Here is a 27,499-nt window from a genome sequence, read left to right on the forward strand (position 1 = left end):
TCTTTCTTCCCAGATTTTCCCAAAGGTGTGCACCACCCCAAACGCATATTTGGAATCAGTGAAAATTGTCCCCTTTTTCCCTTCAAGACCCAGCAAAGCCCTGTATACTGCATACAGTTCGCATGCCTGAGCTGACCACCCTGCACTCAGGGGCCCAGATTCTATCACTGTTCCCGTCCTTCCATCTATGACTGCATATCCCGATTTTCTTTTCCCGTCTATCACCCTGGCAGACCCATCCACAAACCATTTTTCCCCTTCCTCGAGTTCTTCTTCTTCTAAATCAGGTCGTATTTTGGTCTATAATTCTACCATTTCAACACAGTCATGGGGAGGATGCCCTTGGACTGCCCCAAACAGAAACTGGGCAGGATTTTGTGCTGGGGTAGTTTTTAGCTCCAGGTCCTGGGAATGGATTAAAATAGCTTCATATTTCAGGAGCCTGGCATCTGTCAGCCACTTGTCAGCTTTCTGCTGCAAGATGCTTCTCACATTGTGAGGGGAGTAAATGGTTAATGAAGCCCCGAATGTTACCTTTTTGGCTTCTTCTACTAATATTGCTACTGCCACAATTGCTTGTAAGCAGGTGGGCCATCCACTGCTGACAGGGTCCAGGAGTTTGGACAGATATCCAACTGGTTTTTTGGCCCCTGCCCAGTCCTGGGTCAGAACTCCGTGGGCAGTGTGGTTGTTCACATCTACAAAGAGCTGAAAGGGCCTTTTTAGGTCAGGGAGACTCAATACTGGAGCTGCCATGAGGGTTTCTTTCAATCCTCTGTAGCTCTCTTCATCTTTTTCGGTCCACTTAAGTCTGTCTGTGGTAAGTTTGTCATATAAAAACCTTACCTTTTCACTGTACCCTTCGATCCATTGTCTGCAAAAGCCCAAAAGTCCCAGCAATTGCCTGACTTCTCTTTTTGTCTGGGGAGGGGGCAATGCAATTATCCCTGCCACCCGGTCTGGGTCTAGTTTCTTTTTTCCCTTTGTCAGCCAATGCCCCAAGTATTTCACTTCAGGTTCAGTGAATTGTAATTTAGACTTTGAAACTGTCAACCCTCGTCCTCCCAGGAAGTTTAACAGAGCTATAGTTCCAGTCCTTACTTCGTCCTCCTTAGAGCCAGCTACTAATAAGTCGTCTACATATTGCAATAGTTTGGTTCCCTGGTCTGGCACAAATTCGCTAAGCACCTTTTCCAGGGCCTGACCAAAGAGATTTGGTGAGTCTACAAACCCTTGAGGAAGAGAAGTCCATCTTAGTTGTTGCTTTCTATGTGTGTCCGGGTCCTCCCATTGGAAGGCAAAATAATCACGGCTTCCCTCAGCTAGAGGACAAGTCCAGAAGGCATCCTTTAGGTCGATCACACTATACCACTTGTCATCTGGGGACACATTATTCAGCAAAGTATATGGATTAGAGACCGTGGGAAACAGGGTTTTTGTCCTTTGATTTACTGCTCTTAGGTCTTGTACCAGCCGATAATTACCATCTGATTTTTGGACTGCCAATATAGGTGTATTATGTCTTGACATGCAGGGCTCCAAAGTGCCTCTTTTTATTAAATCCTCAATTATTGGTTTCAATCCCTTCCTTCCCTCTAGGGGAATGGGATACTGTTTTACCCTTATGGGGTCTTCTGGTCTCTCAATTTCAATGTGAATTGGTTCCATGTCTAATTTTCCAGCTTCCCCCGGAATGTGCCAAACCCTGGGATCAATTTTCTTTTCATCCTCAGTAGTTAGGTTGTATAAACTTACCATGAGTTGTGAGTCCTTTGCAATTATACTTATTCCTAACATCACCATTAAATCCCTTCCCAATAAATTGTATTCTGTTTCTTCTACTAATAAAACATCCCCAACACAGATTTTATTATCTGATTCTATTTCTACATTCCTTAGGACGGGGACTTGAAAGGGCTCCCCTTTAGCCCCAATCACAGTAATGAAATCCTTACCTTTGATACATCCAGGAGGCAGTCTTTGAACTGTGTTTTTTTCTGCTCCAGAATCAACTAAAAAGACCAGCTCCTGTTTTTGGGGTCCAACTTTCAATTTTATCAAGGGCTCTCTTGATGTCCGTGACTCCAGATTATAAAGCCCCTGACACCTCTATTCTTCTTGAAAGACCTTTTCATCCTTTATTCGTTTCTTACAGTCCCTCTTGAGGTGTCCTTTCTTTTTACATTAAAAACATTCAGGGGCACTTACCTGTTTGTTTTTCCTTTGGGTGTGTGCCGGCTTTCCCTGGGGCCCCCGGGCTGGAGCTGATGACTCAGCCGTTTGTGCTTGTGCTTCCCTTACTGCTGCCACCAACACCCTGGCCTGCGTTTTTTGTTTCTCCTCATCCCTTCTCATATACACCTTTTGTGCTTCCCTGATTAGTTCCTGTAAGCTCTTCTCTTGCCAATTATCTATTTTTTCTAACTTCCTTCGAATGTCTTCCCATGATTTAGCGATGAATTGTGTTTTTAAAAGGACCGTTCCCACAGGGGAGTCAGGGTCAGTGCCAGAATACATTTGAAGACTTTTCCTAAGCCTCTCCAGCCAGTCCGTAGGAGTTTCATCCTTCCCCTGGCATTCTCCCAATGCCTTACTAATATTTTGTCCCCTTGGAACCGCTTCTCGAATACCTTGTATTACCATACTCCTTAGTCTGATCATTTTTTCCCGGTCTGCTTCCACCTGAGCATTTCATGATGGTCTTTGTTCTGGCCACTTTTCTGCCCCACTCCCTCCCTGGGGGTTTCTGAATTCCCAGTCCTTGATGGCAGCCTGCCTTATCATATCTCGCTCTTCAGTATTAAACAAGGATCTTAATATAGCCGAGATATCATCATATGAATATATACTATTTCCCAAAAATTCGTCCAACCTTTCTGCCACCCCCAATGGATCATCCATCAATTTTCCCATTTCCTTTTTGAAAGCCCTTACATCTCCCGTGTTAATGGGAATATTTACAAACGCAATTATTCCGAGAGCCATGGGGACCTCCCTTAAGGGGTATAGATTAGGTCTGTCCGTTTCATCATCGCTATCTCCCGTGTTTTCTTTCCTTGTTTTTTGCCGAGTTCTACTGGCAGGAGGGGACGTGCTTTTCCCGGTGTGGCATGCGTGTGTGTGTGTCTCCCCGGGCTGTGTGGAGACGGGGGGTGGGGGTTGGGACGGTCCCGGAGCGCCTGCATCGGAGACTTGTGTATTAGGTGGTGGTGCAGACTGAGCCGAGGGCGCTGATGGGGGAACTGCCGGGGCCAGTGCTTGAGTTGGGGGGACCTGGTATGGGGGGGGGCAGGTTTTCTAGGGGTTCCCAAGTTTTTTCCGAGCTCACCTTGCTGCCAGAGGTTTTAATAGGGAACAGCCGCGCGCTGGCACATTCCCATAGCCTGGCATAGTCCAATTCCTCATTGTCCCATTCCTCTTCCTCATACAAGTGATCCAAAAGTGCTTGGCAGAGCTTAATCTCGAAGGTACCAAAGACGGGCCAGTATTGGAATTTTCCAATTTCCATATTTCCCCATACTTCTACACAATAGTGTATCATTTTTTCTTTGGACCTTTTCCGTCTAACAGAACAGTCCTCCCAGTGTTCTAACATCCAGCCCAGGGGACTTTTCCTCGGAATCTCAGGGAATTCGTCCTTTTTCCCCTCCCTTATTTTTGAATGCTTACCTTTTCTTGTTTCTAGGAGTTCACTCCTTCCCGGCTTAGGATTTTCCCTTCGTGGTCCTCCCCGCACTTTGCTGGTTTTCTGTCCCATATTAAAAAAATTCCTTACCGTATTCCAAGTCAGTGTCCACAAGTTGTTCCGAGAAGTCAGTTACCCGCGTGCTAAAATGTGTATTTCAGTCCAATCCCGAACTGAGTTTACCAAGTGTTTAAACCGGTCTTTTCCTGACCGAACCTTGCCAACCTAAATAACCACACAGCGAACCGATCTGTGGGTTTTTCGGCTGGAAAATGAGTGAGCTCTCTTTTACCTGTTTTCCTGGGCTCCCCGAGCCCAGAGCCGGTGAGGTTTACCAATTTCTCGAGTCCACGAGAACGTACCTTCCCTCCCCCGACCCGTCCGTGGGTGGATCCCTGTAACTCCCAGAGTTTCAGGTCGTATGCGTGTTGTGAGTTATACCCGAGTCCTTTCGCTTCCCCCTTAGCCGACCACCTCCCTCTCAGGCTAGTGGAACTGCGGTTTATTGGGGTCCTCACTCGTGCCGTGGCTATGCCACATCTCACTCAAACACACACCCACCCACGCGCCACCCAACCACACAGTACTCACGGCTCCTTTTCCCGCGTGGATTCTTCGTGCACGTCGATTTTACGAGTGAAAAATTGCTGCAGCCTCGGAGATTTAGCTCCGAATTCCGAGAGCTCTGGGCCCGTTTATATCCTTTCCTTAATGTGGCTTTTTTGCTGCTTTTTGGAATCTGGTTGGTTCCGTGGGGTTCTGCAGTCCTGTCCGGCTGCTAAAATCAGCAGGGCGCCGCCCGGATCTAGGATAGGGAACTCCCAGGATACCCCTAAACCAGATCACGTCGGGGGTCACCAAGTTTGTTATAAATGAAAGTTTATTCAGCCAAATTAAAAAAACAAAACAGTTTTATTTGCGGTCAAATTCTATCTAGCCAACCACAGGAAAAAAAAAGGAAAAGAGAAAAAAAAACAGTGCCTAGCCTGGGGTCAGCCCTGGGTGTGCGACAAGAAGTCAGCCTCAGGAGAGGTTTTCCTCTATGCCCACACACCCTTCCATCCTGGCACAAGCAAGTTTTATAGGGATAATTCCGCCTGAGGCCAAGATTTTTGTAATCAGTCCTTTCTTCTATTCAGAGTCCATATGTTAATAATTCAGTGTCTGGAGTTTGTTGAATCCACATGGATCTGTCTGGGGATTTCCGAGATATCCATCTCGGGTCGTTCACGCGATGATCAGCGCCATGGCCCATCGTCTGGCGTCTGGCTAGCTGTATCTTCTCACTTGTAAATTAGCTTCTTAACATACACCTGGTCTCGGAGGGGAGGAGAAGGGGGGGGGAGAAGGAGGGGGGGGGGAGGCTAGTACAAACGAGGTAAATCTAACAAGTATTTAACATTATATATTCCATATAAGGAAAGGCGCAAATTATGTCTATTACCCATAACAAGATGATAACAATGGTATTTAAAAGAGACACAAAATGTAGCCAAGGAGGAGGGCGAGGGGTGCAGCTGACTGCACTCTCACAGCTGAGGGGCTTTTTCTTGGGAAGGACAGAGATACCTTGAGATTTTGGCTGGGGGATGAGAGGCTAGGCTTGGCTCCTTTTTCCCTTGCTCTCGGGATTGGAGTGGAGAGGTATGGTTTTTAGTGCTAGACTGTTGCTGATGCCTAAAGAAACTACCTAGAACAGAGGCCAGACAGTGTTAAAGGAATCAACTAGGTATTTATTAAAAAGGCCTTCAAAGGATACACTTTGGGCAGTGCAAGAGCCCAGCCATGGCTCCACCCAAGATGGACCAAGATGGACTCCAAGTCATGAATTTTTACACTTTTATAAGTTTTGGTCCATTTACATAGTGTGGTTAATTGTCCAATTACAGTTTCAGGTCATGAAGTCCCATCCTTCCAGTTTGCTCTCCTCAATTCGTTGTTGTTTATACCTTTTGGGCCTGAAGCTGCAACAGTGTCCTTGGAAAAGGATTGTTTTGTCTAACTAAACTGTGAAGAGAACTTGCTAACACTTTATATGAAGTTCAGAGTTCTATACTAATGCAGTACAGAATCTGGAAAATATGAAAGCTAAAACTTAGGGCATCATTGCTGCCCAGAGGATTTGCTGCCATTGCAGAGTTCTCATCCCATACAGCTTCTACTTACTGTGGGTGAGCTTCTGCTCGCAAGAGCAGCTGTTGAACTGGGACCTTTCAAACACCTGACCTCACTGGGAAGGGGACCCCAACCCCCTCCCCCTTCCCAGAGGGTGTGTCGCCCAGCTGTGTGCGGCAGCTGCTTGCAGAAGCCCAGGTGCCACTGCCTAGCCCCAATGTTTTTCTGATGCTGCTTCAGGCATTTTGCTACACTTTACCCAGCACCCTGTGTCTGCCTGACCCCCCGTGGTTCCTGCCATGGCTGCAGAGTTTTTGCTACATTTTGCTTGCTACCCTGGTGTCCTAGGGTGACGTGTATATTATATTCTGTGCCTTCAAGATGGGTTCTGAGAGCAAAGGTGGGGAGAGGAAGAAGCACGGAGTTTTGTTATCAGCCTGCACTCACTCCTCCACAGTCTGCTGGAAAACAGAACTGCGCTGTGTTGTCTGGGCACGGATGGGGCAGAACACTGTGCTCCTTTGCTTTTTAGTTAGTTTAGCTAGCTGAGGCAGTCCAAGTTTTCCCAGGACTGGTTTTCTTTCCCTTTTCTTGGATCTGTTCAAACCTGCTCTGGACTGGGACCTGGGGAAACACCTAGGCCTACTGGGGCCTACTCTGGGCAGCAGCCTTTCCCAGTGCCGGAGGGACTTGTTGTATATAAAAATTGATCCAGCCAAATTAAAAATGAAAAATAAAAATTTTATTTTAGCGATTGAATTCTCTCTGAGCCAGCCACAAGGAAAAGGACAGTGCCGAGCCCGGAATCTGCGCTGAGTGCCTCACAGAGCGGATAGCCTCAGTAGAGGTTCCCCCTATGCCCACACACCACCCTCTTGGTACAAGCAGTTTTTATAGGAAATATTCTGTCCGAGGCCGAGATTTCGGCAATCTGTGTTTTCTTCCCATTCAAAGTCCCACATATTCATAAAGTCTCTTTTCTCTGTGTTGGGGTGCAACAATTCGGTGTCCGGTGGTGATGAATCTTCTTGATGGAGTTACTGGAGGATTTCAGCGATCCCAATCTAGAGTTGTTGCTGGGATGATCAACGCCTAGGCATTCCTGTATCACCTGGAGAAACAACCCATCTCCAGGCGAGCCACATGCATTAGTTTGCAAATGAGGTTTTGTCAGAGACCGGGCTTTTCAAATATGTGGGGGCAACTCCCAATGCCAGCGTGTGTGCTTCCAACAATATCAAATTTACATACATCATATTATACTGACACAAATTACATTCATTACACATAACAGACTGATAACAGAGCAACCACTCCTGGGACAGATTTTCTGAATTTGTCATCTCTTCAGAACTACGAATTAGTTTTGTCATCTGGTGTTGTTCATTTTTTGTGCTGGGGAGTAATTTGCCTGTTAAATAAACAGGTTTTTTCCACTTCTCTCTGAGGAAATTTTTCCCAAACCGATTGGGGAGAGGGGCCATGTGGGTTTGCTTTCTGGGGGGGGGGGGGCCTTTTTGGAGGTTTTGTCCCAAATTTGCCCTAAACCAGGACACCTGGGTCTGCTTGCCTCTGTCATTCCAGCTTTCTGCTCTGAGGTTCTGTCATGGTTTGACACTGGCACAATTCCAATGCCCCCATGAAAATGCAATCTCTCAATTGAATGCTGTGAAATGCGATCGAGAACAGAGCAAAGCAAGCCCAAGCTTAATAACAAGAAAAAAAACTTTATTAAACTACTACTATAAAAGGAAAAAAAACCACACACACAAAAATCAAAATTAAAACTCTCCAAAGCATTCCTCCTCCCACCACCTAACTCCAACAAACCACAGTGAGACACAACCTGGACCCCAATCAGGTTTCCACCCTCCAGACAATTGATACTCAGTCCATCGAGGGAGAGAGGAGCCCCTCCTGTGCCACAGACCCTCCCAAGAAACACAGCTGCCACATCCTGCGCTTCCATGTCACACATGGCACAGCCCGGAGAAAAAAAGTTTGCCAATGGTGACCCTCTCCTTTCCATGCACAGTGCTCTAACCACCAATGCATGGATGGACAGACTGCTTTTAGGATTTTTCCTTTCAAGGATGCCCTGCCAAGAGGGGATAAAACAACAGTTCAGTTTTTCATTTTTGGGACCGCAGTCCCCCCCATTTTCCCCTGGGGCCGAGGGTCTCAGGAACAGAGATCTTCTTCTCTTCTTTTTCTCTGAAGACAGGGGGCACCACCACAAACCTCCCTAACTTTTCTCTGTTCGCTCCACTTCTGTCTTTTCCCAGCTGAAGCAGGTCTCTTTGGCTCACCGGCATCCTCCTAAAATACAGTCTCTCTCTTGGAGAAGATCGGTTCAGTCTGTGGCTACCAAGAAAAAGTCCAGCCAAAAGCCACTCCATCGTCTCCTCCCACCTAGAATTTCTCCTTCTATCATCCCAGGGTCCAAGCTGTCTCTCTTCCTCTCTTTCAAACCGAGGAGGAGAAAAATTTCACAAAGCTTTCATTTCTCAAGGAAGGGTTAAAAGTCCCGACTCCCAAAGATGGCTCGCTGCCCAGGCTCCAACTCCCACAGGCAGCTGGGCACCTTGCGGCCCCCCCACTCTTCTCCTTCCCTGCGGTGAACTGCTGACAAACTGCCACTGTCTCTTTCGAGAGAGAGAGAGAGACTCTGGGGGGGAACAGAGACATCCCAGATTTCTCCACCCTTCCATCTGCAGGGGGCCAGCCCGATTCCAGTCCCTCCACCCTTGGGCCTACCTCTGAAGGCCACATGTCTCTCCCCTCCCCCACCCAGCTCATTGCCGGGCAGGGGAGAGTCTGCACTGCACGCTGACCGGAACCAAAGAGAGCGAGTTCTCCCGGGAATTCTGCTTTTAACCCGTGTTCTCAGAGGCATGTCCACCTTCAATTGGTCAATATCCAAATTGACCTCTTCCTTCCGAGAAAAATTCTTTTTCTGTGTTAAACCACGACAGGTTCCTGCTACAATCCATTCTGCCTTTCGGAGAGGCACTGAGACTGGCTGCCCCTGTGGGTTTGTAAAGGAAGCTCCTTTTCTATCTTTCCCACCGGCTCACCCATGATTGACCATGTGGAGAGAGGCGGCTGAGCTAGCACCAGGGCACCCTCTGCAGCCATGGGGAATCATCGCACCTGCCCTGCCCAGCTAGGAGCCAACAGCACCTCATGCTGGATGTGGCCATAACTACACCAAAGGGGAAAGTGCTTAACAGCTGAAAGAAGGTTGCTATTGGGTTTCTGGTTTTGGTTGTTGTTGCTGTTGTTTGCCTTGTCATGTATATAGATATATTCTAGTAAATAACTGTTTTCCTTTTTCCAGATCTTTGCCTGAAAGCATCATAATTTCAAAGTTATAATAATTTGGAGGAAAGGGAGTCACATTTTCCATTCCAAGGGAGGTTCCCGTCTTCCTTGGCAAACACCTGTCATTTAAACCAAGACATGATGATTGCCCCACAAATATGGGGGCTAATTGAGTTTCTCCCTCTGTTTCAGGATTGATATTAATATACTTTCGAGCCATTTCTTCCAGGTGATTTAAAAATTCGGTAGATGATCCTGCTTAATTTTTGAATAATTTTTACATCTTGATAGCCTTTAGCATGGCATGTCTAATTCCATATAATATCCATTGTTGGTAACTCTTTCATCTCTCTCTAAACCTCTCTAATTAAGGTCCCACCCGGCATCCATGGTGGGAAAATTAATGTCCAATGTACCTGGCAAATTACTCATCAAAATTTTCTCTTCCACCAACCTCCTACTGGTTTTACCAACTATCTTTTTCCATACTATCAAACAATATTTCTAGCATAGTATCTATATCCTTCCAGTCTGGATCCTGAGTTTTAATCATAATTTCAAATGCTTTTGCCATTTTGTCTGGGTCATCTCGGTAGGTGCCAGCCATTGACTCCCAATTTTTAAGGTACATTATCGAAAACTGCACTTTTACTGTGATTGGACTGTCTGCACCTGCCGTCTGATGGAAGGGAGCTACTATCACATCTCTGTGTTTAGCTCTAGTTCTCCCTGCAATGAGGCTAAAACACTCTGCTCCTTGATACATCCTCCCCATCCTCTTTATCTTCTCTTCTAGACTTGCCAATTCCCCCTTAATATCAGTCTTGGCAACCTAATTATCTGTTTCCCCATCCAACCTGTGATTAGGACTGACCATAAGATCTAAATCATCCTCCTTTTTGAGGAGATGTTTAGAACAAATTTTTCCTACACTGCACATGGAATGACAGCGTTTTAACCCTTTTCCTTGATTCTTTTATTCAAGAGCCAGATTTAAAGGGTCTGAGGGGGCTGCCATTCCAGTTGATTCCACGAAGTAAAAAACATATCAGCATACATACCCTCATCCCATTTCTGTTCCCATCTTAAAAACAACATTAACTGTAACAATTTATTATACTTGAAAGTTCCATTTTGTGGCCACTTTTCTCCAGAGTCTAGTTTGTACAATGGCCACTATTAATTGCAATACTTAATCAAATTCTCCTTGGTAGCTGTTCTCCCAGGGGGCTCTTCCAATCTTTCTCCAATGTCGCAAAATGCAACCAAGTGGGAATTTTTTTTCAAAATGATTGTCTGCTACCCATCTCCGAATAGAAGACCCAAAATGTTACAATACAGATACAAATAAAAAACAATTAAAACAATTATTAATCGATCGATAAAACCAAGTCAGACACTGAATTCCAGAATACCAAATAATTCACCAAACATGCTGTAAAATCCACATGCCTTATATGGTCAGGATTCCCCAAAGAATGCCTTAGTACTGAATGTGATCCTACCTGCGTCCCAGACTGGTCTGAAGAGCTGTGGTCTTCTGCAGGAAAATATCGGGGTGCCAGCATGAAGATCCAGAGATCACTTGTATCAGGCAGAGTGTCCTATCTGGGGGCCAGAAAATTATACCGAAATCGGTCAGACAGAAACTTACTAACAGAGTCTTGAGTAGGCATTCTTTATTGCAGTGCTGGGTACTTGGAGGCTCCTTCCTCTAACTGAGTGCACATGTCACGGGTAACCCAAAATGCTAGTGTATTCCATATCTATCTGAGCCCAAAGATTGTTAGTGCATTTTTAAGACCCTGCAGTCAGAAAACAGAAATGGGGGGGGGGGGGGTGTGTGAGAACTTTGCCACGGTCCTTTTTTAAATTGGAGTCTGGAAGCAGAGATGTCTCTCTCTCCTGGCAGCATTTTCTGAAGGTGGAGGCTTCGCTTTCGAGGGGGTTGTTTTGTGGGTTTTGGGTTTTTTCTGGGCTTGCAAAAGTAGTCACTCAGAAAAACTGCATTTCACAATCAAAAACTGTTTCGGAGTGAACTTTGCAAAGCAAGCTTCAGTCCCTGGGGCCAGGTCACCCTGCATCGCTGCCAATAGACCAGTTCTTTTCCCTCAACACACCTGCAGTGCAGAGGACAGCAGCACCAACACCAGCAGAGTCCAGTGGGTGGCAGGAGGAAGCAGCAGGAGGCAGTGCTTACTTCACACATGCTGGAAAGTCTTCATCTTCCACTAGAACTGCTCCGCAAGCTCCTACCTTCCTGGGAGAGTTTCCCACCATCCTTCTCCATTGTCTTCCAGACCATGCTTTCACCTGTGAAGGCTGCCATCTTGGGGGAAGGGTCAGATGCCATTTTCACTGTCTTCTTACATGTGGTTGACAATGGCAGGAGCCATTTTGGAAAGGGAATTTCCACCATTTTGGGTGCCTGGGAGTTTGTGAGATTTAGCAATTTTGTATCTAGTGATTATTTATTGGGTTTTTTTGCCTGTTACAGTTTTGCTTGTTTGTAAACTGTTTTTTTTTTTCCACTTATATCTATTTGTATTTTGCTTCTCCTTATTGATGGAAAAGGATTGGTTAAAACAAAGGGAAATAACTAATTTTAGAGTGTTCCCTTTTAAATTGTCTTAAACCAAGACAGCATGTTTTTGCACGAGTACTGTATTTGTCAGTAGTTTGATTAGAACTGCAGTAGATGAGTGCTTTAAAAGCCATGGTGAATTGTGTCTTTAATAAGTAATGATACAAAAAATAAATAAAAATATTAATTTTCTAATAGTGTTCACTTTTACACTTCATCCAGAGTAGTCTGAATTCAGACATTCTCAAGACATTTCATGTAGCCCTATCATTTTGTTATGTATCTTTTGAACTTAATGTCTTCACAAGTCCTCTTCTGGTTGCAAATAAACCAGTGGAAAAGGTAACTGCATCCCACTTCCCTGCTGGAGGTTACAAACTTCTCACACCCCAGTCTGTATCAGTCAAACAAGCTGTCTTAATTTGAGCAATTTTGATAGTGTTTCTTTGCTATTTCAAATAATTTTCACAGCAATAGATCATGGAGACATTGCACAAGAGCAAGAGTTAAGCATGGACTGTGACTTATGGAAAAAGGTGTAGTTAGAAGCAGCTAGAGTGAGGATTTGGCCTGCACAGTTGCAGTTGGAAAAGTTGTTTGATGTATTTATCTTTATATTTAAAGCTGCTGCTTGTGCCAGAGACAATACCAGTGGGATTGTCATTACTGTTCTCTATTATGTGCTCACTGTCAGGATTCTAGGCATCCTCAGGTGTCAGGAGGGAATATGTGGATTGAAACCAATTCAAGCCTGTTGCTGTCCTCAATATTCTTCTGCTAGTTGTTCAGTTCTTATACTCTATATTGAGCTTAGCCATGTATATGCTCCTCCCATGCTGGACTGGCTAACTCAAAGAGATATTCACGCTCTTTTAATGAACTCAGAGAAAATCATTTGCATCATCAATTGATCCACTCAACTCATTGATCCAACTTGATATGAAGAAGCTTTGAATATAATTCACTACAATAATAAAGACTTATAAAATATGATAAACCAAAACTATGATACACCCTTTATCAACAAGTTATCAAAGGTGAGGCCTCAATTTGAGTGCCGTGTGCAGTTCTGGGGCCCACAATTTAAAAAGAATATGAAGGTTTTTGGAGGTGTCCAGAGAAGGACCACCAAGCTGGTGAAAGGGCTGGAAGGCATGTTCTGTGAGGAGCAGCTGAGGACTCTGGGTCTTCTGGTTTGAAAGCAAAACCAGAGAGACTCCAAGTCAGAAATACAATTTATTAGGGAGGAAAAAAAACCCAAACAAAAAAAACCCCCAAAATACATGCAATAATTCAAAATAAAAACCACAGACAGAGTCAGAATACAACCTGACACCCTTTTGGTAAGGGTGTCGGTAGCAGTCCAAATTGGAATGGCTGCAGTCCTCCTGGAGTGGTTCTGTTGGAGCAGTGATCCTATAGAAGGGTGTAGTCTTTCTCTGAAAGTCCAGTCGAAAGACCCAGCTGTTCCTCTGGGAATCCAGTGGAAAGGCCGAGTCTAGTCTCCCAAAAACTCAGATTATATCCAGTTAGGAATTATTGGCTCCTTCCTCTGGGCGGAGCATCTCACAATGGGATGCTGTAACTTTTATCAGTCATACAGTGACATTCAATAGGCCATTAAGAGCAGATGTCTCCCTGGAGGGAGGATTGGTTTGTGGAAGAGCTAAAGAAAACTGCCCAATTAACAGAAGATAACTGCCACACCTCTAACAGATGTCAAATAGAATACATCTTGCCTAGCAATCTAGGACACTGGGTTTGTCTAGTTTGGAGAAAAGGGGGCTGAGGGGTGACCTTATGGCTCTCTGCAGCTTCCTGAGGAGGAGACATGGAGAGGGAGGTGCTGAGCTCTTCTCCCTGGAATCCACTGACAGGATGTGTAGGAATGGTTCAAAGCTGCATCAGGGAAGGTTCAGATAAGGAAACATTTATTTACAGAGAGGGTGGTCAAACGCTGGAAGAGGCTTCCTAGAGAGGTGGCTGATGCTCCAAGCCTTTTAGTGTTTAAGAGGCATTGGGACAATGTCCTTAATAATATGCTTTCAATTTTGGACAGCAGTGAAATGGTCAGGCAGTTGGACTACATGATCATTGTAGTACTCTTCCAACTGAAACTATTCCATGCTTTTCTAAAAAAATAAAATTCTAAATGTTCTGTATTACTGTAACAGATATGACAATATTTGAAAATTGTGTGTGCTGGTAGTGTGCATTTAGGTTATAATAGTATTCCAGTCATCTTTTCCTTTTTATGTAAATATCCACTTTTATTCATTTATACTTTCCATATTCCTGCTCAGCATTTTGAAATAGTCTGTCAACCCAGTAAGTTACTTTAAAAAAATTACACCATTACCCCATTCCTCCTAACGGAAAATGTGCATGCAATTCTAGTAAAATAAAAGTATACTCTTACACAGTTAATTCAAAAGTCATTTTAATGGTATTGAGCATGTCTGTTGATTTGTTTTACTGGCATTTTGGGAAGCTTGTACATGAGTAAAGACAAACAATTAATTTCTGCTATATTCCAAAATATTCAGATGTGGTACAAAGCAGTAGGTGCAGTAAAGCAGAAATACTCTGATGACAATCCTTATGATACACACGCTTAGCCACTGATGATTTTTAAAAAAATAATTATATTATTTTGGATCAGAGGGAACATGAGCTTTAAAGATAAATATAAGGAGATTTTATTGATTTTAGAGTTTTGAATGAAATTTTGTATTGCTGATGCAGAGAAAGCTTTCAGACTGATTGTCAGAAACATTTCATTCCCTCTAAGTTGATAAAATAATCGAAAGTTATATCTACTGTGAGCAACTAAGTATGATGCAGCAGCTCACTCACTCCCCTGCTTTTCCCCTCTCCCAGTGGAATAGGGAGAATCGGGGGGGGGGGGGAAAGTAAAACCCATGGGTTCAGATAATAACAGTTTAATAATTGAAACAAAGTAACATATAATAATAATATTATTAATAATAATGATAATAGCAATCATTATAATAAAAAGGAGAGAGAGACTGGAGCACTCCTTTTCATTTCCTTTCCTCTTTTATGTCATTATTGCTTTTTTTTTCCTGTTGTAATTCTTCCTATCCCACACCTCATTTCTTTTCCTAAGACTACCTTTCTCTTTTCCTCAGTGGGATTATGGTCTCACTGTCTTGCATTCCTGTTATTTCTTTCCATCTATAGTTACCTTAACGACTTGGACCGCATAGCAGATTTGGCCTATCTGCCAACTCAGCAAGATGTGCTTAGAGTTCGAGTTCCAACAACAGGGATCATTGAATATCCATTTGACTTACAAAGCGTCATTTTCAGGTAGAAAAAAGTTTAACACACTTTTGCTTTGTTTCTTTTGTTTCCTTTTGCATTAGCAATACCATGTATAATATACTGGTTAAACGTACAAATTAGTCAATTTTTAAAAAATTTGAGCTTGGTGTTAATTTTATTTTCATGTGTTTGTCCATATATCATTAACAGCTGCTCTTAAAGGTGTAAAGAGAATGAGAGAGAGATTTGTCCTTTTCTGAAGGTAGTTATTATTGATAGAAAAACTGGAAGTAATTTTTCAATAAAATTAGTACAAATGTTCTATTATGAATAATTATGAAATGGAAAAGTACCACTTCTGTACTTGATTTTTATAGAGAAGTGATATTTTGCAAATTTAATGCCATTCCTACAAATAATTTTCCCCACAGCTCATTCTGAGGGCAAATACAATTGCTAAAGAATAACTATGCAGTTACAAGTACAAGTTAGACACCTGAGTGTCTAGTTACATTGAGATCCATAATAAATTTGGAGTACACTCTGTCAGTAAATTTGAGTTTTTATTTTGGCTATTACCAACTTCATTAAATACAGATTATATTCTATTTATGGTCTTAAAATTAGACAGCCTTGACAAGTTTGGAATTTTGACTGGTAATTTCTTGGGAGAATGGCAGACCACCAACTTAATTCTGTGGCTGTATTTCTGCTGAATATACAGAGCACACATTCTAGAATCATGACTCAAAATCATAAGTGTTTTGAATAACAGAAATTTGAGGACTTTGAGACCCACAATAATTTAAATTCAGAAAGCACATCAAACTAAAAAGCAAATATGATAACTTATTTATTTACAGCACATTCCATTAGTCTTTAATATGAATGGTAACAGTTTTAAGAAGAACCAAATTGTTTTCAACTAAATTCTTGAATTCAGTGTTTCATGTGTTTGTATGCTTATTTGCAAAGGTATTTGTGGAGTTGATGCGATCATTGTTAATTTTGCAGAATGGTGGATGTAGGAGGCCAGCGATCGGAAAGAAGAAAATGGATACATTGCTTTGAAAATGTCACATCTATCATGTTCCTAGTAGCTCTTAGTGAATATGATCAAGTGCTTGTGGAGTCTGACAATGAGGTAAGCAAGCATTAGCATAAATCACCAGCTTTTAAGAAAAAAGTACTTTACCTAAAATTAATTTTAAATTTTATTTGAAAATTGACTAAAACACAATTTTGTAGAGAGTTTTGGTGTGTGTGTTTTTGCATGTTTATTTGGATATTAATTTTTTTTTTACCAGTAAAATTTAATGATAGATTGAATACTTCATGCTAAGCAGCAAAACAGAAGGTTGCTAGTCCTTTTAAGACATTTTCAAAGCAGGCTGGCTTGTCCATTCCTGGTTGTTTTCCAAATATCTGCCAGCAGTTGTATGCAACTGCATGGAATGAAATTAGAAGTTCTACATGGATTAAGATGCAAATCTTCAAATAATATGACACAAACTGATCTCTTCCATGGAAGGTCAGTGGAACCCATCTATTTTGTGTTAAAGGTGGAATAGCTGATGGTAGAGAAATGTTCTTATTGTAGCTATTTGCATGGTTAATGTTGTGTAACAGAGTCATAAAAATACAATGGGAATTAAAACAAAATTAATATATTCTTTGCTAGAACAGACCCTAAAGTAGTAAACTTCATTCCATTGACTTAAAGTATAGGATTTATATTGGCTTATATTTCCTACTTGTGTTTCTACTTCAAAGGATAGCAGAAGTAAAAAACTCATGGGTGGTGATACATGAACTAAGTAGGAAAAGTGCAGGAGTACCCAGTGTTTTGTTTACAATTTTAAAAAGTAGGGGGGAAATTTATATTTGGACTTTTTCTTTCATAAAGACTATTCCCATTATTCATCAAACTTATATGAGTTACTCACCAACACCATTCTATGCAAGTTTTTAGCATTCATTTACAAAATTTAGGTGAAAAAAAGAAAACATTTTAATGTTCTTCATGACTGTATATATATGTTGATTTTATTATTTAAGAGAAGGTTTGACATACTGAGGTAAAACAGATGTCCCAGGGCAGTCATGATTGTATTCTCAACTTTTTCAATATTAATTTTTTCAAGAAAGACTAGGAGTTTTGGAAGCTTTTAAATTTATACTTTTCCCATAAAAGAAAGAAATCTCATTACAGTCTTTGTTATGAACGAGCACAATAGGCTTTCTAATCCAATTAAAAAGATTTATTAATGGTAGGAAACGAAAGCAAATCAGCGCGCTGGGCGGCAGTTATTCCAACTACCGCCCTTTCGTGCCCCATTCCCCCCCAACTTATTGGGTCTTCTCCTCCGGAAGTGTGACGTTCTGGTGTCTTTTCTGCGCAGGTGCACCCTGTTGCTAGGTGGTCGTTTTCTGCCTTTTGGTGGTCGTGGGATGAAGGCCAGTAGTCTTCCTCAGGCTTGTTTCTGTGATCTGGGAATTCTCTCAGAACAAGAAATGTTATCTCTAGGCACGTTTACTCGCATTCCACAGGATTACGGAACTGTCCTTGAAGATATTCGCTTAGGTGCTTTGATGCCTAACAACCAACCTCTACTCCCTAAATTAGTTAAAGCAGTGTATAACGAAGTTGTCCTTGAGAGATATTCTGGAATGCTTGGCAAAATGAGAACATGTTCAGACAAGTGAAAACTCTAAGTAAAGATTCTATTTTATAGATGTGAAAACTCTATATTATGAACAAAAAGGCCTTATTTTCCTAACATTCAGACAAGTGAAAACTCTAAGTAAAGATTCTATTTTATAGATGTGAAAACTCTATATTATGAACAAAAAGGCCTTATTTTCCTAACATTCAGACAAGTGAAAACTCTAAGTGAAGATTCTATTTTATAGATGTGAAAACTCTATATTATGAACAAAAAGGCCTTATTTTCCTAACAATATCCCCCCTTTTTATTTTAAACCTCTTTTTGTTCAATAAAGCGCTCTAATTCCCTTTTGCTTAATTCTAAATAATCTTCAGTTTCTACTTCGCTAAGTGGCTCGTATTTTGGTTTTACCATCATTAAATGTGCAGCTTCTAATCTATTTTTCACTAGTGTAATAAGCTTGTTAAGAATACATGGCCCAAAAGTAAGTACTAGAATTAGTAAAATTACTGGTCCTGCAAGGGTGGATAATAGAGTGGTTAGCCAGGGAGAACAGGTAAGCCAGGATTCATACCAGCTCTGCTGGGATTCTCTTTCTCTTTTTCGTTGTTCTATTTGTTTGCGTAATTCAGCCATCGTGTCTTTTACAATACCCGTGTGATCTACATAAGTGCAGCATTCTTCCTGCAAAGCAACACAAAGCCCACCCTGCTGTAAGAATAACAAATCTAATCCCCTTCGGTTTTGGAGGACTACCTCAGAAAGGGATTTCACTGATTTAACTAGTTCACTTATGGCTTTATCTATTGTACTCAGATCTTCATCTACAGATGTGCGCAGAGCTTTCATACCCTGGCTTTGACTCACTAAGGAGGCAACCCCTGTTCCTACTCCTGCTCCTCCTAAGCTGAGCAAAATTGCTACCGTTAGTGTTGTAAGTGGTTCCCTTTTAGCCAGGTAGTGTTCAGGGGTCATTTGATGTTCTAGTACGTATTCTTTTGGATGGTATACGATTCTGGGGATTATTAGAACTTGAATGCAGAAATCTGAATTATTAAAGGCTTTTACCGATAGGCAGGGTGTAACTCCAAGTTGTTGACATACCCATTTAGTATTGACTGCTGGCATAAGCCAATCAGAAGGCTTGTTTGTTCTGTTAATGCTTACTGTCGTGTTGCAGAGGTGTTGCATATCTGCTGGAACTTTCCCTACACACCTTCCTTGTCCACTAACCTGGGACAGTGTAATGCCTGAAACACTATCTCTTCCCTTTCCCCAGAGACACTCCTTTGGATTTGTACCATTTATTTCTCTTGCCTCAGATGTAATCCCAATAGCTTCATAAAAGGGTGGATTTATCATATAGCAAAGCCAGCACCCCTTGGTTAAGTTAGGATAAGTATGATTCAAAACTCCAAAAGTAGCTTGCATAATTTTCCATAAGGTTGTATACTTCTGCACTAGTATCTGAGGTTCTTGATCAATTTTGTTTGATTTTACAACATTATCTCTGGTTTTATTACTCTCTTTTAAGTCATTGCTTATTACTGGATTTGGGCCTATAGGACTAGGGTCATGTGGAGCTACCTCCTTTTTTATTTGTATCAGATTTCCTGGATCATGTCCTTCTATCCAATGCCTAACCCCCCATGTTTTGCCTATTAACCATCCAGAATCACTTGGTTGAGTGACATTTAGGTAAAGAAAGGTGCAGTTTCCAAGTAAGTTTTTCCCAGTCCAAGGCCACTCTTGTGGTCGTTTACACCCTGCTGGTCCATGCCCTACCTTTAAATATTTGTCTAATCCTCCACCCGGAGCCCACGCTGATGCTATTGTTTCACAACCCCAATAGGCGCAGTAATAATGTCTAGGGTAATTACAGTATTGCTTCCCTGGGTTCGAGGCAGGGCACATATAGAAGCTTGTTAAATTTAACAGCTGCCCACATTTTGAACTTTGAGTTAAATCACAAATCCCAATCTTAAAGCTCGGTGCTCCAGGTCCCGTTATTGTCTGTAAAATATGACGGGTATCGTGATCTTCCCATCTGCTTAAGGTCCATTTAAAGGGTTCATGTATATTAACTGTGGCACTCTGGAGGGGAAGCCATACAAACATAAAAACCCGTAGGATTGAGTGATACACACTGCAGGAGAGGATGTTACTTATCATACTCAGTTTTACATTCCCATTTTCCCTCATTCCGTTGTCACCATTCTTATACCCATGATGATTTATATTCTTTTTCAAGGTTTGGGAGGGCCTCTCAACCCCACTACCTACCTCTCTGTCTCGCCTGTCAACTTGGTTGCTACAAGTTACAGGGTAAGCCATCTTCTCGACAGCAGAGATATTCTTCAGGGGTGGGATCGTTCCCTCTCTCCCACTTTGACCTCCGGGAGTTCCAGTTTTTCGCATTCAACTGTGGGGTGTCGCACCTGAGCCTTTTGACTAATTTGCGACACTTGACTTGGACTATATCCGTGAGGAATGGACCCAGGGGTTCATTGGAATGGTAACAGTGGAATTCAGGGTTTATTCCTTTTACGAAAATCTCCCACCACTCAGGGGATCCTTTAATCAATTCCCGAGTGGCAACCTTGTAATTTAGTACTTCAGAGGTCAATCTGCGCTGCTCCAGCCAGCAGCGTTGACATATACTTTTCGGAGCTCTCCCCTTTCTGCAGTGAGCCCACCACAATCCTTTACAGATTTTGCAGGAAAAACAGGCAAAAGGGTAACAATGACAATCTAACCAGCTACACTTTACTCTAATACTTTGATGTTCAGCATGGCCCTCCCCCTCCCAAGGTTTCTGCTCTTTTTCAAGTCGGATGAACCGATAAAAGGGCTGCTGGGCTGAATCCTCTAGACGTTTACAGTATCCTGGGGGTTTTGTTTCTCCCACCAGTTGTACTTGCAGTCCCCAGTTATCCCCAACCCAAATGTCCTTAGAGTTGATAGTGTTCATGAAAATTATTTGTAAGTCCTTTTTACTGTTAACTTTAAATCCCCCGGCTTCCCGTCAATTTTCCAGCTCGTTTCCCTGGAAGCTGTATGGAATCGAGTTGGATCCACCGGCCCCTTTATTCTGCTAGCATGAGTCCATCCCTTCTCTGCTGTGCGGACTGCGGAGTCAGTGGTGATTAAAACCAGATATGGTCCGTCCCACTTTGGGGTGATTGAATCTTCTTTCCAGCTTCGGATGAGGACCCAGTCGCCGGGTTGTACCTGGTGTAACACAAGATCTAGGGGTGGTCTTTGGGCCCACATCCCCTTTTCCCATAACTGTTTTTTATATTTCATTAAAGTGGTTAAATATTTATTAATACTTTGATCAGTAATGTTAGGATTAGTTTGAACTTTTTCTAGGGAATAGGGCACCCCATACAACATTTCAAATGGGGACAGTCCTATATCAGCTCGTGGCTGAGTTCGAACATTTAATAATGCCAACGGCAGACATTTTATCCAGGATAGTTTAGTTTCTAGTACTAATTTGGTGAGTTGTTTCTTAATTTCTCCATTCATTCTTTCTACCCTCCCCGAACTCTGTGGATGCCAGGGGGTATGTTGTTCCCATTTTATGCCCAGAGCTTCTGCTAGCATCTGTGTTATTTTTGAAGTAAAATGGGGGCCTTTATCAGAGTCTATCGTCTCTGGGACCCCATATCTAGGTATTACTTCTTCCAGCAAGGCTTTTGTTACTGTCCGAGCTGTCTCCCTGGCAGTGGGGATTGCTTCCACATAATGTGTTAAATGATCCACAATAACCAAAAGATATTTCAGTCTCCCTACCTTGGGGAGCTCAGTAAAGTCTACTTGCAGATTTGAAAAGGGCTTCTTTGCCACTGGCCTCCCACCCAGGGTCAGTTTCCTTAGGTTTTTTTTCTGTTTACCCGTAGACAGGTTGGACAACTCCTAGTAATTCCTTTCGCTAAGTCATGTAGGCCCACCGTCATGTAATGGGTGGCAAAGTGATCCACCAGTCCTTGAGCGCCCCAATGTGTTCTCTGGTGTAATTTACTGAGCATCCGCTGAGCTACGGCTTTAGGTAGAACTTCCCTCCCATCCTTTAACAGCCATTTCCCCGATTTCTCTTTTATTCCTAATTTTGTAAGCTTCTCCTGTTCTTCTATTGTAAATATCAGCTTATCCTGGGTAGTCGACTCAGGGTCTTTTGGGGTATCTACAAGGTCTTTCCTAACTCCTTCGCTTAAGGTTAGTGTTTTAATAATTGCAGCTTTCTTTGCTTCATAATCTGCCGCATTGTTACCCCTACTCCGGTAATCCATTCCCCGTTGATGCCCTTTTAAATGGACCACCGCTATCCTTGTAGGGCCTCTCAAAGCCCTCAGGAGGGCTACTATTAGCTTTCGATGTATTAAGTCCCTTCCCTGTGAGTTCTCGAGGCCCCTTTCTTCCCATAATTTCCCAAAAGTGTGTACCACCCCGTACCCATATTTAGAATCTGTATAGATGGTCCCCTCTTTTCCTTCTAATAGTTCCAAGGCTCTTAGGATAGCGTATATCTCGCAGGCCTGGGCTGACCATGTTTTGTCTAGGGCTCCAGATTCGATTACTTCTAGGTCAGGCCCCCCCACTATGGCATATCCTGATCTTCTTTGACCTTCGACTACTCTGGATGATCCATCAACAAACAATTTCTCTCCAGTTTCTAATTCTTCTTCTTCTAGGTCAGGTCTAATTTTAGTTTGTTCTTCTATAGTGATTACACAGTCGTGCATTAGTGATTCAGTTTCGGGCTCTCCGAAAAGGAAGGAGGCTGGATTTTGCAGAGTGGTGGTTTCTAAGGTAAAATTAGGGGTTTCTAATAAAATCCCTTCATATTTCAGGAGCCTGGCATCAGATATCCATTTATCTGCTTTCTGTTGCATCACACTCCGTATGTTATGTGGAGTTAATACTTTTAAAGTAGCATTAAAAGTGATTTTCCGTGATTCTTCTACTAGTGCTGCACACCCTGCAATTATTTGCAGACAGCTAGGCCATCCCCTACTCACGGGGTCTAGGATTTTAGATAGATAGGCAATAGGTTTCTTTTTCCCTGCCCAATCCTGAGTAAGTACCCCGTACGTTACCCCATCTGTGGTATTAACAAATAGAAAGAAGGGTCTATTTAGGTCCGGGAGGCTTAAGACTGGAGCGTGGACTAAGGTCTCCTTTAATTCTTGAAATTTAGATCTTTCTTCTTCTGTCCACTTAAGATGACCATCCTGGGTGAGTTTGTGATATAAAAATCTTGCTTTCCCACTATAGTTTTCAATCCACTGTCTACAATATCCCGTAAGTCCTAATACTTGCCGAATTTGTCGTTTATTTTGTGGTAGAGGGAGAGACAGAATTGCTTGCACCCGGTCTGGGTCAATTCTCTTTTCTCCCTTTTTCAAATAATGTCCCAGGTATTTAACTTCCTCTTCTACAAATTGTAACTTTGCTTTGGAGACTTTTAACCCCTTGGATCCTAAGTAATTTAATAACTTGATACTCTCCTCTCGGACTTTGTCTTCTTCGCTCCCTGCTATTAACAAGTCATCCACATATTGAATTAGTTTCACTTCTGAGGCTGTCTTATAATCTTGTAAAACTTGTTCTAGGGCTTGCCCGAATAAATTGGGGGATTCCGTAAACCCTTGGGGTAACACAGTCCACCGAAGTTGCTGCCGCCTTCCTGTATCAGGGTCTTCCCACTCGAAGGCAAAATAATCTCGACTAGACTCGTCTAGAGGGCAAGCCCAAAAAGCATCTTTCAGATCTATGACGCTATACCACTCGTTCTCAGGTCCTAGTTTGCTTAAAAGAGTATAGGGATTTGCCACCACTGGGAATCGGGCTACGGTTCTCTTATTGATTTCTCTAAGGTCATGCACCAATCGGTAGGATCCATCTGCCTTTTTTACTGGCAGGATCGGGGTATTGAAAGGCGACATACATGGTTCTAGTAGTCCTTTGTTTAACAGCCTTTCAACTTCAGGTTTTAACCCTTTCCTCCCTTCTAGTGAAATTGGATACTGTTTTATTCTTACCGGGACCTCGGGATTCCTGATTTTTACTGTAAATGGGGTTATATTTAATTTGCCCACGGTTCCTGGATTATACCATACTTCAGGGTTTATTTTCTCTTCGTCTTCTAAACGGAGGGGGCAGAGTCTAATCTTTAACTCTTTTTCTACTACTTCAATTTGAATTCCTAATTCAACAATCAAGTCTCTCCCTAACAAATTGTAGTCCGCTTCAGGAACTAATAGGAAATCACCCACCCCCATCTTAGTTCCTGATTCTACCATCACCTCTTTAATAATTTGTACTTCAAATGGTTCTCCCTTAGCTCCTATTACTGTGGCTGTCTGTTTCGATAAATTACAGCCCTGAGGCAGGAATTGAATAGTAGATCTCTCTGCCCCCGTATCGACCAAGAAATTTATTTCTTGGCTCTGGGGACCCACCTTCAATTTTATCAAGGGCTCTTTTTGATGTTTCCCGGTCCCCATAAAATAGAGCCCCTGACTCCCCTATTCGATTTTGAACTCCTCCTCGTCCTTAAGCCTCCTTCTGCACTCCTTTTTGAAATGTCCCTTCTTACCACAATAATAACACACCCTTTCTCCTACCTTTCCCTTGTCACCCTCCCTATTCCGAGTGACTCTCTTCTGTCCTTCCTCCGCTCGCCTGCTTTCCCTTACCGCAGCAACCATCATTTTCACCTGCTTCTTCTGACTTTCATCCTCTCTTCGGACATAAACCTTCTGTGCTTCTCGCAATAATTCCTCTAAACCCCTGTCCTGCCAATCATCCATTTTCTGTATCTTTTTCCTAATATCATCCCAGGACTTAGAGACAAACTGGACTTTAAGAATTGCCTGTCCCATTGGGTCATTCGGGTTTAACCCCGAGTACAGCTGAAAACTTTTCCTTAACCTCTCCAACCATTCAGTGGGGGTTTCATCCTTCTTTTGTCTGTCATTAAATGCTTTATTTATGTTCTGGCCCCTAGGAACGGACTCTTTTATGCCATCAATTAATATGGTCCGAAAGTCCCGCATGTTAGCTCTATGGACCGGATCCTGGTTATTCCAATTGGGATTCTCGAGAGGCCATTTGGTATTGGCCCGCTGCTGGGCATGTGCAGGTTGAGCATCCCAGACCCGCATACCAGCAGTTCTTATCATGTTCTTTTCCTCAACCGTGAATAAAATGTTAAGTATAGATTGTAATTCCTCCCAAGTGTATATATTAGGACCTAAAAATTGATCCACCCGCTCTGCCACGCCCAGGGGGTCTTCTAACAAATTTCCCATCTCCTTCTTAAAGTCTCTAACATCCCCTGAACTCAAGGGCACCGAAATGAATCCAATCCCCGGCTGTGGTCCGCCCATGGGCATTTCCCTTAAAGGGAATAGTTTGCCTCGCGTCTTACTTCGGGTAAGAGGACCACGCGAGCCTGAGGGTTGATCAGAGTCTGAGTCTGATTCTTCCTCATCCGATTGTGGAGGAGGAGGGGGTGCATTCGGCGCAGGGGGAATGTAAGGCGGGGGTGCAATAATTACTTCTTCCGCTCGCCCCTTCTTTTTCTTTCCCCCTGAAACCTCCGAGAGTTTAAACACGAGCACCTCCGGTTTTTCTGTCCAGACTCGGGCATAGGCACTCTCCTCAGGGTTAGGAGGTTGTTTAGTGTTTATCCAACCATTTAACAGTTGCTTTACCCAGTCTTCTGAGGACCCAAAGATGGGCCAAAAAACACCTTTAGAAATCTCTTGTCCTCCCCATACTTCTATGCAATAGTGTATCATCTTTGCTTTATCCTTCCCAGGTGCTCCTGGAAGGTGCTCCCAATTCGTCAGCATAAACCCTAAGGGACTATCCTTAGGAATTGGGGGAAGTTTTACCCCCACCGGGGAGGGGGATTTACTCCTACTCTTCCCCTGCCCCATGTCCTCCGGAGTACCTTCAATCACTCACGACAGCACAATCGCTTCCCCTGGTTCGTGGCCCAGGCCCTCGCGAGCTCTGGAAAACGCACTACTAAGGGTCCACACTTGCTTGGAGAATCCGGCTGCCGGTTCTCCTCTCATTCACACACACACTCGCCGTACTCCGGGATCCCGAACCCCGCCCGGACGGATCCCTCTATACTTACGCGTCCTGCGTCTTCGTCCGGACTTTGTGCACAAAATTTAAGGGGTACCCTGGGCCCGCTTCCCTTTCCTTTTTTTTTTTTTTTTGCTTTCGCTTTCTAGGCTTTTAGGTTCGTCGGTCGGGATGAGGGTAGAAACCCCGGTCTGAGTCCGCTCAAAGGAGCGGAATCGTGGCGCCCCTCTCAGAGAGAGGTTCCCCAGATCCGCGATCCGAGTCACGGCACCAAATTGTTATGAACGAGCACAATAGGCTTTCTAATCCAATTAAAAAGATTTATTAATGGTAGGAAACGAAAGCAAATCAGCGCGCTGGGCGGCAGTTATTCCAACTACCGCCCTTTCGTGCCCCATTCCCCCCCAACTTATTGGGTCTTCTCCTCCGGAAGTGTGACGTTCTGGTGTCTTTTCTGCGCAGGTGCACCCTGTTGCTAGGTGGTCGTTTTCTGCCTTTTGGTGGTCGTGGGATGAAGGCCAGTAGTCTTCCTCAGGCTTGTTTCTGTGATCTGGGAATTCTCTCAAAACAAGAAATGTTATCTCTAGGCACGTTTACTCGCATTCCACAGGATTACGGAACTGTCCTTGAAGATATTCGCTTAGGTGCTTTGATGCCTAACAACCAACCTCTACTCCCTAAATTAGTTAAAGCAGTGTATAACGAAGTTGTCCTTGAGAGATATTCTGGAATGCTTGGCAAAATGAGAACATGTTCAGACAAGTGAAAACTCTAAGTAAAGATTCTATTTTATAGATGTGAAAACTCTATATTATGAACAAAAAGGCCTTATTTTCCTAACATTCAGACAAGTGAAAACTCTAAGTAAAGATTCTATTTTATAGATGTGAAAACTCTATATTATGAACAAAAAGGCCTTATTTTCCTAACAGTCTTTATATAATCAGACATCTCCTTAAAAAGTACAGCTGTTACAAAGAAAAAAATTTCAGTTGCTTATACAGTGATTATATCTTCTCATTTATTTTTGTATTTTTGTTTTAACTTGGAAGGTATCCAAATGCTTTTATTTTGTTTTGTAAGACACATATTTAATGTTGTGGTCCAAACAGTAATGTGCCTTAGCGCTCTCTCTTGTCCCCCTTTTCGTCCCAGCTAGCTCTGTGAGGGGGGGGAGCGCTGGCAACTTCCGTGTTTTCCGGCGAACCCTCGCGGGTAACTGACGGTGCTGCGTGGGTTTGGGAGCTAGGCGAGTCCCGAGGCGAGTAAAAGGAGAGAGACTTTTTCCCCCGCGGGCGAAATCTCGGTTTATTATGGCTTGGTTGGGAAGGAAAAAACCGAGAAGCTGCTGCGTGCTGAGTTCGAGTTTGTCCGTGCCGCCTGGCCGATTCAGGGGCGGGGCGGCGCGCTCCAGCGCTGGCCGCGATCCAAGAGACGCTGTGTGCAGAGCCGCGGCGCTGCTGCCGGCACGTGCAGGAGCCGCGGTGGCCGCGGCAGCGGCAACAGCAGCGGTTCGGCTGAGGCAGCGATCGCGGGGCAGTCGGGGGCGGCCGCGATCGCCTGGGGCAGCGGCGGCGGTTGCGGCAGGGGCCGGGCGAGAGAGAGAGCCGCGGCGGCACGCAGGGATCCGGCGGGGGAAGAGGCGGCGGGCCGGGCAGCAGCGGCAGTCGGGGCCAGGCGGGAGAAAAAGCACCGGGGCGTCCCCAACCGGCTCTATAAGTACGG

The 27,499-nt window shown here is 43.4% G+C and overlaps 1 protein-coding gene across 4 annotated transcripts in view; it reads left to right on the plus strand.

Annotated features, from left to right (window-relative positions):
• LOC116806898 (guanine nucleotide-binding protein G(q) subunit alpha) overlaps nucleotides 1-27,499 on the plus strand; it is a 374,172-nt gene that overhangs the window by 257,400 nt on the left and 89,273 nt on the right. For all 4 annotated transcript variants that reach the window (XM_072923077.1, XM_032744725.3, XM_072923076.1 and 1 more), the window contains exons 4-5: nucleotides 14,913-15,041; nucleotides 16,011-16,140. In XM_072923077.1, the coding sequence (XP_072779178.1) occupies nucleotides 14,913-15,041; nucleotides 16,011-16,140 (259 nt within the window). The remainder of the gene's footprint in view (nucleotides 1-14,912; nucleotides 15,042-16,010; nucleotides 16,141-27,499) is intronic.

Source organism: Taeniopygia guttata, chromosome W (genome assembly GCF_048771995.1).
Source record: "Taeniopygia guttata chromosome W, bTaeGut7.mat, whole genome shotgun sequence".
NCBI classification, from domain to species: domain Eukaryota; kingdom Metazoa; phylum Chordata; class Aves; order Passeriformes; family Estrildidae; genus Taeniopygia; species Taeniopygia guttata.